Source organism: Manis javanica, chromosome 1 (genome assembly GCF_040802235.1).
Source record: "Manis javanica isolate MJ-LG chromosome 1, MJ_LKY, whole genome shotgun sequence".
In the NCBI taxonomy this organism is placed as follows: Eukaryota; Metazoa; Chordata; class Mammalia; order Pholidota; family Manidae; genus Manis; species Manis javanica.
The window spans coordinates 125,772,349-125,785,158 of record NC_133156.1 but is presented as its reverse complement, the minus strand read 5'-3'; the positions used below and the strand labels follow the sequence as shown (position 1 = coordinate 125,785,158).

Here is a 12,810-nt window from a genome sequence, read left to right as displayed (position 1 = left end):
TTTGAGGAGGTAGTTGCTGAGAACTTCCCCAATCTGGGGAAGGTAATAGTCTCTGAGGCCATGGAGATCCACAGATCTCCCAACACAAGGGACCCAAGGAAGACAACACCAAGACATATACTAATATAGTAATTAAAATGGTAAAGATCAAGGATAAGGACAGACTGTTAAAAGCAGCCAGAGAGAGAAGTAAGATCACATACAAAGGAAAGCCCATCAGGCTAACATCAGACTTCTCAGCAGAAACCTTACAGGCCAGAAGGGAGTGGCATGATGTATTTAATGCAATGAAGCAGAAGGGCCTGGAATCAAGATTACTTTATCCAGCAAGATTATCATTTAAATTTGAAGGAAGGATTAAACAATTTCCAGATAAGCAAAAGTTGAGAGAATTTACCTCCCACAGACCATCTCTGGAGTCTATTTTGGAGGGACTGCTATAGATGGACGTGTTCCTAAGGTTTAATAGCTGTCACCAGAGGTAATAAAACCACAGTAAAGAAAGTAGAAGAGCTAATTACTAAGCACATGCAAAATTAAATTAACTACCCCCAAAGTCAATCAAGGGATAGAGGAAGAGTACAGAATATGATACCTAATACATAAGGAATGGAGAGGGAAGAAAAAGGAGGAGAAAAAGAAAAGAACCCTTAGATTGTGTTTGTAATAGCATATTAAGTTAAGTTAGACTCTTAGATAGTAAGGAAGTTAACCTTGAACCTTTGGTAACGATGAATCTAAAGTGTGCAATGGCAATAAGTACCTACCTACTGATAATCACCCTAAATGTAAATGGACTGAATGCACAAATCAAAAGACACAGAGTCACTGAATGGATAAAAAAACAAGACCCATCTATATGCTGCCTACAAGAGACTCACATTACACCCAAAGACATACACAGACTAAAAGTGAAGGGATGGAAAAAGATATTTCATGAAACTAATAGAAAAAAGCAGGAGTTGCAGTACTTATATCAGACAAAATAAACTTCAAAAAAAGAAAGTCACAAGAGACAAAGAAGGATGTTACATAATGATAAAGGGGTCAATCCAACAAGAAGATATAACCATTATAAATATCTATGCTCCCAACACAGGAGCACCTACATATGTGAAACAAATACTAACTGAATTAAAAGGGGAAATAGAATGCAATGCACTCATTCTAGGAGACTTCAACACTCCACTCACTCTGAAGGACAGATCAACCAGAGAGAAAATAAGTAAGGACACATAGGCACAACACATTAGAACAGATGGACCTAAGCAATGATATCTACAAAACTCTACACCCAAAAGCAGACGAATACACATTCTTCTCAAGTGCACATGGAACACTTTCAAGAATAGATCTTATACTAGGCCACAAAAAGAGCCTCAGTAAATTCTAAAAGATTGAAATTGTACCAATCAGTCTCTCAGATCACAAAGGTGTGAAACTAGAAATAAATTACACAAAGAAAATAAAAAATCACCCAAACACATGAAGGCTTCACAACATACTCCTAAATAACCAATGGATGAATGACCAAATAAAAACAGAGATCAAGCAATATATGGAGATAAATGACAACAATAATTCAACACCACAAAATCTGTGGGATGCAGCCAAACCTGTGCTAAGAGGAAAGTATATTGCAATACAGGCCTACCTCAGGAAAGAACACTCCCATATAAGCAGTCTAAACTCACAATTAAGAAAACTAGAAAAAGAAGAACAAATGAGGCCCAAAGTCAGTAGAAGGAGGGACATAATAAAGATTAGAGCATAAATAAATAAAATCGAGAAGAATAAACCAACAGAAAGAATCAATGAAAGCAGAGCTGGTTCTTTGAGAAAATAAACAAAATAGATAAACCCCTAGCCAGATGTATCAAGAAAAAAAGTTCTACACACATACACAGAATCAGAAATGAGAAAGGAAAAATCACTACGGACACCACAGAAATACAAAGAATTATTAGAGAATACTGTGAAAAATTATATGCTAACAAACTGGATAACCTAGAAGAAATGGACAACTTTCTAGAAAAATACAACCTTCCAAGATGAACCAAGGAAGAAACAGAAAATCTGAACAGACCAATTACTAGTAATGAAATTGAACTGGTAATAAAAAAACTACCTAAGAACAAAACTCCTGGACGATATGGCTTCACTGCTGAATTTTATCAAACATTTAGTGAAGACTTAATACCCATCCTCCTTAAAGTTTTCCAAAGAGTAGAAGAAGAGGGAATATTTACAAACTCGTTCTATGAGGCCAGCATCACTCTAATACGAAAACCAGCAAAGACACCACAAAAAAAGAAAATTACAGACCAATATCCCTGATGAACATAGATGCAAAAATACTCAACAAAATATTAGCAAACTGAATTCAAAAATACATCAAAAAGATCATCCATCATGATCAAGTAGGATTTATTCCAGCAATGCAAGGATGGTACAACATTCGAAATGGATCAACATCATCCACCACATCAACAAAAAGAAGGACAAAAACCACATGATAATCTCCATAGATGCTGAAGAAACATTTGACAAAATTCAACATCCATTAATGATAAAAACTCTCAACAAACTGGGTATAGAGGGCAAGTACATCAACATAATAAAGGTCATATATGACAAACCCTCAGCCAACATCATACTTAACAGTGAGAAGTTGAAAGCTTTTTCATTAAGATAGGGAACAAAACAAGGATGACCACTTTCCCCACTTCTATTCAACATTTAATACTGGAGGTCCTACCCACGGCAATCAGACAATGCAAAGAAATAAAAGGCATCCAGACTGGCGAGGAAGAAGTTAAACTGTCCCTGTTTGCAGATGACATGATATTGTACATAAAAAAACCCTAAAGAATCTACTCCAAAACTACTAGATCTAGTATCTGAATTCAGCAAAGTTGCAGGATACAGAATTAATATACAGAAATCTGTGGCATTCCTATACACTAACAATAAACTAGCAGAGAGAGAAATCAGGAAAACAATTTCATTCAGTTGCATCAAATAGAATAAAATACCTAGGAATAAACCTAACCAAGGAAGTGAAAGACCTATACTCTGAAAACTACAAAACACTCTTAAGAGATATTAAAGAAGATACCAATAAATGGAAACTCATCCCATGCTGATGGATAGGAAGAATTAATATCATCAAAATGGCCATCCTGCCTAAAGCAATCTATAGATTCAATACAATTCCTATCAAAATACCAACAGCATTCTTCAACGAACTAGAGAAAATCATTCTAAAATTCATATGGAACCACAAAAGACCTCAAATAGCCAAAGCAATTCTGAGAAGAATAAAGCTGGGGGCATTACGCACCCCATCTTCAAGCTCTACTATAAAGCCACAGTAATCAAGACAGTTTGGTAATGGCACAAGAATAGACCCATAGACCAATGGAACAGACTGGAGAGCCCTGATATAAACCTAACCATATATGGTGAATTAATATATGATAAAGGAGCCATGGATATACAATGGGGAAATGACAGCCTCTTCAATAGCTGGTGTTGGCAAAACTAGACAGCTACATGCAAGAGAATGAAACTGGATTATTGTTTAAACCCATACACAAAAGTAAACTTGAAATGGATTAAAGACTTGAATTTAAGTCATGAAACCATAAAACTCTTAATAGACAACATAGGCAAACATCTCCTGAATATAAGCATGAGCAACTTCTTCCTGAACACATCTCCTCAAGCAAGGGAAGCAAAAGCAAAAATGAACTCATGGGACTACATCAAACTAAAAAGTTTCTCTACGGCAAAGGACACCATCAACAGAACAAAAAGGCACCCTACAGTATGGGAGAATATAGTTGTAAATGACATATCTGACAAGGGGCTAACATCCAAAATATATAAAGAACTTAAATGCCTCAACACCCAAAAAGCAAATAACCCTATTAACAAATGGGCAGAGGATATGAAGAGACAGTTCTCCAAGGAAGAAATTCAGATGGCCAACAGACACATGAAAAGATGCTCCACATCACTAATCATCAGGGAAATGCAAATTAAAACCACAGTGAGATATCACCTCACACCAGTAAGGATGGCCAGCATCGAAAAGACTAAGAACAACAAATGCTGGCGAGGATGTGGAGAAAGGGGAACCCTCCCACACTGCTGGTGGGAATGTAAGCTAGTTCAACCATTGTGGAAAGCAATATGGAGGTTTCTCAAAAAACTAAAAATAGAAATACCATTTGACCCAGGAATCCCACTCCTTGGAATTTATCCAAGGAATACAACTTCTCAGATTCAAAAAGACATATGCACCCCTATGTTTATCACAGCACTTTTTACAATAGCCAAGATAATGGAAGCAACCTAAGTGTCCATCAGTAGATGAATGGATAAAGAAGATGTGGTACATATACACAATGGAATACTATTCACCATAAGAAAGAAACAAATCCTACCATTTGCAACAACATGGATGGAGCTAGAGGCCATCATGCTCAGTGAAATAAGCCAGGCGGAGAAAGACAAATGCCAAGTGATTTCCCTCATTTGTGGAGTATAACAGTGAAGCAAAACTGAAGGAACACAATAGCAGCAGACTCAGAGACTCCAAGAATGAACTAATGGTTACTAAAGGGGAGGGGCTTAGGAGGGTGGGTGGAGAGGGAGGGAAAAAGGGATTGAGGGGTATTATGTTTAGTACACAGTGTGGGGGGGATCACAGGGAGAACAGTGTAGTACAGAGAAGGCACATAGTGGATCTGTGGCATCTTACTACAGTGATGGACAGTGACTGAATTGGGGTATGGGTGGGGACTTGATAATATGGGTAAATGTAGTAAACACATTGTTTTTTCATGTGAAACCTTCATAAGAGTGTATATCAATCATACCTTAATTAAAAGAAAAAAAAAGTAAGTAAGATGGTAAATGTCATTGAAATAGTAGATATGAGGTCTCTTTATGAACTTGAATGATTCCTTTTATCATCTTGGACAGTCCTCAAAAATGTCTTCAGGTTCCTGAGTTTCAAAATATATTAACAATGTAATTATCCTAAGGATATCAGTATATATGTGTATATTATATGTGACACATATATATGTATATATAGTTATTATATAGTATGCATATACATTATATACATGTTTTAAGTGTGATTATATAATTATTCAAGTTAATGAAGAGACTATTACAATGACATCTACTTCTCCCATCCTCATTGCAGTGTAGCATCCAAAACACATTAACAGTTTGAGCATCTAAGAGAATATAAGTAGGTCAGCAAGCATTAAGGTCAATTCTTAGCCAAGGATTGTTACTTTTTTAATGACCCTCTAGTAAGAAGCCTTGTGGTATATTTCTGCAATTACATAATAATTCAGAAGCCACCTCTCTACTCCTGGTACAGCATATTATTAGAAAATTATGTTTTCAATATAGAGCTTTACTTTAAAAAACAACCCCATGGATCCAAGTGGAAAAATGAAGCCTGAAGGAGCAAGCAGGGGCGGGAAATGCACAGCGAGTACTGGGAGTCAGTGTCCACCCAAGAGCAGAGGCTAAGCACCCCCTGAATTTGTGTGTGCCTGGAACCAGGCTTCTGCCAGTGATTAGGGTCAAAACAGCTCTGCCTTATAGCTTGTGGGACAGCCAGGAACAGGCTGCCCGATCACGGTCCCACAGGCAAAGGACAGGCATATGCAGGACTCAGGCCTCTGCTGTGTGTGATTGTCCAGAATCACGGTCTGAGGGCAGGTAGAAAACCACACGTTAGCTTGACAGTAAGAGCACTCACAGAGCTCTCAAAGATTACAAAGTGCGTGAGGAAATCCACTGCATGAGAGGTAGCCAACAGACCCAATCAATAAAGAGAAGAATCCATTCAAAAATAGGCAGGAATATTATCCATGAAACAAGACCAAAAAGAGCAGGCAGCTATGTTATAGCAGACACAAAACCCTGTTTGTAAAAATGCAAATATATTTTTTAATTAATGAATTACTTTAGAATTAAAAAGTGTATTTAATCCTAATGAAGAGAGAATTTATCAAAATCAAGCTAGAAGCACCCATAAAAACTAAGCACAAGAGACTGGAGAAAAATGACAAAAGGACGTTGAGAGAGAAGGAGGAAACACTGAAGAGTGCCAGAAGGAAAAAACAGAGAGAAAGCAAATATTTGGAGAAATCATGACTCAAATTTCTAGAATTAAAAAACAACAGTATTCAGACTGAAAATTCTCATCATATGCAGAACAGGATGGATTTTATCAAAACTCAAACTTTGACATATCACAATAAATTTCAGAATATAAAGAACCATAAAGCAATCTACAAGGCCAACAGAGAAAATGCACAGCTTGCTCACAAAGACACTGCAATCAGACTGGCAGCATGAATCCAGACGACAACAGAATAACACCTTCAGAGGACCTGAGGATCTGTATCTGTCGGCCTGAAACATCGCACCCAGCACAACTATGATTCAAGAGTAATCACAAAACAGGTATTTTAAGACACCCACAATGCTACCATCATCAGTCACAGGCCAGCGCAGCCTCTGCAGGCCAGCAGCTCACAGCCCAAGAGGTGTCCAAGGCCTGTGAGACAAAAACACCTGAAGCCGAAGTGGAAGCAGCAGCCCAGGAGGCCACTGAGGAGGTCGGGCCCAGGAATCCCATGGAATTTGCGGCACAGAAGTGGAGAAGCCCCAGGAGACAGAAGCATCCTCCAGATTGATTTCCAACAGAGTAAGAATGTCGCCCTGGGTAACTTCTTGGACAGCTTGGAGGCCTTTGTCTCTAGCTCTGGCTAGAAAACCATGAAACCTACTCTATAAGAAATGGATAGAGGAGGAAGAGAAAGCACATACATGCTCCATGAACTAGCACTTTAGATGCTCCTGTGTGCAAGCCTGGAGTTTTACTGTTATGAAAAGACATTCAAGTATTTCTGAATATTATTCAGTAGATCCCTCCCTTCCATCTTTTTGGAGACTAGTAAATCTAGTTTGTTTGCACAGGCTTAGCTCTATCCAAAGATTTATCTTACCTTTACTTCACTCTTACAAATTTAATGGGCACAGGTTTTCTGTTTTCCTGTGCCTTTATACCGAGCACCAAAAGCAATACAGCAATACTCAATTTCTTCCATCAATGTAAAACAAAGAAATAATCTTTGAATAATAATTAAATGTTATATGTCCCTAAAGATTTCTTAAAGGCCAGGGATTTTATCAATGAAAAAAGCAGTAAATAATTATTTATAACTTCCTGTGTGAAGTGGCAACCATCCAGATAAAGATTAGAACATTGTCATTACTATGTTTGGGCTGATTTTAAAATGGTTTTTTTTTTCAACATTTTACCATGAATATCAATACCACAATAAGCCAAGAGGTATAAAGGTTGGAAATATAGGGATACAATTTGTCATTATTGGCAAAGTTCATGTTCTGATTTTTAAAAATCTGAGAATCAAATATTATATAAGTATTTCACCAATCTTGCTGAATTCATAATCAACATTTAAAAATCAACAGGATGTCCTATATAACCATTATTTCAAATTACTATAAGAGGATTAAATGTAACATGGAAAGCACATATCATTAAAGAAAAAACGTTTAACTTTTATGTGGCAAAAAAGACATAAGCCAATATAAAATATCTAAGTGACTGACTAGAAGATATTTGCAATGTGTTCAACCAACAAAAAGCTAATGTCCAGAATAAAGAACTATAATTCAAAAGAAAAATACAAAATAAAGACAAAAATTGGATAAAGGAAAAGAATAGAAAATCAACAGAAGTTAAATCAGTGGCTAAGAAATACAGGAAAAGTTCGGACTTTATGAGTAAGAATCCTTTTTTTTTTATTAGATTGGTCATTAAATAAATCTCATGATGTGTTGGCAAGAATGTGGAAAGAGGAGAGCACTCCTGCTGTCTGGTAGAAGTATCTATTTGTTCATGTCTTTGGGGAAAAATTTGGCAGTGCTTGCTAAAATGGGAGCTAGGCAACAGTTCCAATTTCTATCTGTAGCAGAATGATGGGTAAAACATTTATAAAAATGGAAAACTCTATAGCAACTCAAGAAGCAAGTTGGATCTATGTACAGTAACCAAGACCAGCTCAGATAGAAACCTGAAGGGTGGGGGGGAAAAAGACCAAATGCAACACCAATCCATAGTGACAACTGTAAAGAGGCTGATTCTGTGAAACAAAAGCTACCCAAGACCTTTTCTGGAAAAAGCACTAAAGCTTTCTAAAAGACTTAGAAAAAAACCTCAATAAATGGACAGAAGACATACCCTGATCAAATCAGTTAGGATTCTTTTTGGCCTCATGTTACAGAAAAACCCAAAACAGCAATGAGCTGGCACACCCTTTGGTCTGCACAACACTGAATGGTTCATCAAGGACCTTCAACTACCTCATCTCATCCAGTCCTTTTAACAACCTAGTGTGGTAGTAAGACAGTATTAACATCACCATTTTGCAGATGAGAAAACTGAGGTTTAGAGAACCTTGTTACTTGAAGTCACAGATGTGAGACCAAAGCCCAGTCTAATGGCTATTCCGTGCACTTTCCACTAACTCACAGCCTTCTGTTTTGATTGGTTGGAACCCACCATGAACTTAGAATCAAGTAGCTCAGAAACCTGCCTGGGGCCTTTAGCCAATATTTCTAGAGCGGGACACCGGATGCATGTGCTGACCCAGTGTAACTGGTTATGTCCAACATCAGTGTTTCAGTACTTCCAAAATGAGTGTCTTGAGAAAACAAACACTGGGACCCAGTCTCTGCTCCCACTGTAGAGCTGATGTTGGTGAGGGCTTATCCCTTTTCTAATGAGAGTATCTGCCTCTATCATTAACCACATAACATGTTTTTTTCCTTGAGTGGGTCGGATTTGAACTTTTCCTCCAGCTGTATTTTTCTCAGTGTTTATAATCCACTATAATTACACATGTATCAAGATAAAAAATTAACAGTGAGTTTCAGAAATTTAGGATGAAATAGATACATCTGCTTAGAGATCTAACTCAGATTTCTGAGAAAATTATTTTCATACTTAGTAATTTTTCTCTCGCAGTGCCCTTTTTTCCATGATAAAAATGCCTCCACAGCCAATGTGCATTTCTTCTTCAATACAAGTTTTAGGTATCTATATGCACTAAATAGGAAAGGGCTCAAACTTGTGTTTTTTCAAAGCTCATAAACTTGCTGTAACATACACAAAGCTGTGATGCAGAAATACGATTAAACTTTGTAGGTAAGTAATCAAGTAATCTCGTCACTGATTCTCAGAACTTGGATATATCAATCAGTCTTATCAAATAGAAGTTGAACCTATTTTCCTTTACTTATTTAATGGTCTTTCGATTTTAGCTATTGCTTTCCTTTGCTCTCCTTTCTCTTTGTATTCTTATTGATTTGCAGTTGTTTATCTAGTCTAGATATAAACCCTTATTGACTAAATACATTGAAAATATCTTCCTCTAATCAGGTGCTTATGTTTTTTAGGGGGGAGGGAAGAGGTTACAGATTTGAATCATTTTATGTAGTTGAATTTCTTTTTATGGGTTTATGCTTTGTTTTCTGTCTTATGAAATATTTCCCTAAGAATATCATTTAGAGATTTTTCTCATTTAAGTGTCTAGTGTCCTTGGACAGTCAATAGTATAAAAATACCAAGCCATGATTCTGTATCCTCACAGGTGGTGCGGCTGAACAAGCTGGAACCATAGAAGCTGGAGATGAAATTCTTGCCATTAACGGGAAGCCCCTGGTTGGACTCATGCATTTCGATGCCTGGAATATTATGAAGTCTGTCCCAGAAGGGCCTGTGCAGTTAGTAATTAGAAAGCACAGGAAGTCTTCATGAAACCAGCACTAGTAGTGACACTCAGCAGTGCTTGTTACCTTTTTTAACAAGAATCTTATTTTCTCAGTTCCCTTCTTTAACAAACCAATGACTTCTTTAAATGACGGTTCCTGAAACAACAGAGAAACACTGGCATAAGCAAGGACTATAAAAATCTCCAAGTTTTCACTTATACATGAAGCTGAGTTCTGGAAACCTTCCACTTGGATCACCAAGGCCTGGAAGGCTTATTTTGCCCCCTTCCTTTGAAACATTTAGACCTTTGCATCCTTCTTGCGACCTCTCCCAGCACACCCAGTCCTGGCAATTGGGGAGCTAACAAAGTCTGAGGGACAACACAAATGTCACAGCTAAAACAATGATAGTTTTATATAAAAATTTCATGAGTAAGCAACAGAATGCTTTTAGGCACATTCAGTGGAAGGACCTGTAGGGTCAGTGTTACCCTGAAAAGAAAATGAGACTTAAAAAAAATGGTTAGGCTGAGCTCAGGAATTGTCCAAAAATGAAAAAGCAAAATACAGAAAGTTTTATTTTTTAGTATAATGTGCAATATATGGATGCAGAGTTCACTTTGATGAGTTAATGATCACCATGAAGTGCTGATCATGATCTGAAAGTGTAAGTCGTAAGGCTATTTTACAGAAATGCAGTTCCAATAGACTCTACTAAGTAGCCATGAACGTCACTGCTTAGACTAAGCAGGAAGTGCCAGCTATGAAAACACCCAGCCTGTAATTTGGAACTTGTCTTGAGTAAGCGCTTGAATTCAAAACTGGTCAACACAAGAGCAGGTAAAAATATCATTGTCACTGGGTTTCCATTTCTGTATTTTTTGCACTCCAATCCACTAATTTAAATTGTTAGAAATCAAGTATCTTTTTCATATCCTTGGAGTCATCAACATAGGCATTTTATTTACAATCTGAACAGAGGAACTAAAATCCTTCAGGGGACTTTTTATTTGGTCAATTTTTCCCCCTTTCCCAACAAGCTTAAGAAATGTAACATTTCTAATTGGATCTATTTTCCTGACCTGGATGTAATGACATAGCTCTGCAGTTACTGAAGGTTTTGCTGTCTTTGTTCTTGTTTGCAAATTTTTCCTTTTGCCAAAAATGTTTCCTGGCAGAAGACTTGTGACTCACACTACTTGTGAATACTCATCCCAGCTGCTTGCTCTCCTTTCAAAGCACAAGCTTCCTCATAGTGGCTGCTGCCTTTCAAAGTGATGTTCCTTGTCACAAAATGCTTCTCTCCCCTTGTATACTGTACCTTCTGTTCTTAAATTCCAGCGCTTCATTAGCTTCATTTACCAAAATGTAATAAGAAAACTGGAAATGAGGGTGAGTCACTTTCAAGGTAAAGGAGACTATGTAGTCACAATCCAAATCCTCAGGTGGCACAGGCCGGCTCACGGAGGAGCACAAGTGAGCGCGCGTGATGACACTAAGGTTTTCACGTTGGAGATTTCTTTAAACACCCTTCAGCTTGGGTTTATGGCTTCAAGACCCAGAAGGACTCAGGGGCCATCATACCCATCCTAATCACGGAGGTGCTTGAGCATCATTTTACTTACCTTTGTGCATCATTTTTCTGAGTGACTAATCCCAGTAAGCCTCTGTGGAGTTGGCCGAAAGAGGTCTCAGATGGGAACGAATATCTGACTGGTGTGAGCCCAGACTTCTCATATTTTTAGCAGCTTATACAAAAGAGAATGTAGTTCTGGAATTAGCTAGACAGATCTGATTAATTTAGCTTCTACATTTCACTACAGTTTCAGATAGGCTACTATAGGAAGTCAGTGCAAGGTGCATGCTAGATTGTTTTTTAAGTATCTGGGGTCAGTTTTATGGTTTCTGCTTTCCTGCCTAAATGACAGAAAGACTGAAGTCAACACTGAAAACTGTGTTTTGCCTCCACTCTTCCACCTGTGCCTACTGTTAAGAAATGCACAATCCTCTGCTAACAGACAGGACTCTCTAGAGCAGTATGGAGCACCGGAATGGCCTTCTGAGAGTCCCTGATGCAAGGGTAGACCTCTGGCTGAATAAACTATGACAGAGTCATCAGCTGTTTCTAGTAGATCTTGCCAGAAGGGTTCTCTGGCCTCAGAATTTAAGGGAGGAAGCAAAGCTAAACTGTTTTTGACCCTACAAAGAAAGCTATTTATTTGTCTTCAGTGTTCAAGGCATGACTAGTATTTCTAATTAGTCTAATGAATTCCCACACTTCCTGAGTGAACACTAATGGTATTGCCCTACTAAAACTTTCATTGTTTTGGTTTTTTAACTGGTCAGTTCATCCACAATAAGCTATGAAGGTAAATATGTGTATAACATGTATATCGTAGTTGCAAGGATATACCGTGAAGGTTGAAGTAGGTTGGGTTTCGTTTCTATGCTCCCATATGCATCTCACTTAATTTTATGGTTGACTTAATTGATACCATACCCCTTGTATATTACACATTATCCTTTATTTATGTAAAATAAAATGCCTTATATATTAAAGAGTAAGTGCAATAATATGAAATAGCCTGTACATTTTTTAAATGTCACCAAGTTATGTAAATCCACATCTCTGTAAACCTTTTTTAAGTAATTTTAAAATAAACACTCTGCTTACTACTTGGTTTTTGTTTTAGCTCTGCATCTATAGAATCACCTTTTAAAATATCAAGGTAAGAAATGTTTATTACCTCACTTATTACCTAAATAAGTGAGAGGTACAAAGACAACAGAACTAAAGTCAATGGCTCTTTCCCAGGATCACATTCAGAATGTGACACAATCCAAATCCCTTCTACCTCAGAAATCTTAAACGTCCCCCACTTCTGCAGCTTGCTGACCTTCTGGCTCTTACTCTTCTCCTCTACCTCTGACAATGTCAACAAGCCCTCTGGATCCCTTGACAACAGTCAG

At 37.6% G+C, this 12,810-nt stretch overlaps 1 protein-coding gene across 14 annotated transcripts in view; it reads left to right on the top strand.

The window, feature by feature from the left end:
• The window catches only part of PDZD2 (PDZ domain containing 2), a 356,980-nt gene extending 344,464 nt beyond the window's left edge, over nt 1-12,516 (top strand). For all 14 annotated transcript variants that reach the window (XM_037001705.2, XM_073237473.1, XM_037001759.2 and 11 more), the window contains one exon: nt 9,720-12,516. In XM_037001705.2, coding sequence (XP_036857600.2) covers nt 9,720-9,886 — 167 coding nt within the window. In that variant the 3' untranslated portion in view covers nt 9,887-12,516. The remainder of the gene's footprint in view (nt 1-9,719) is intronic.
• Nucleotides 12,517-12,810: the final 294 nt, after the last annotated feature.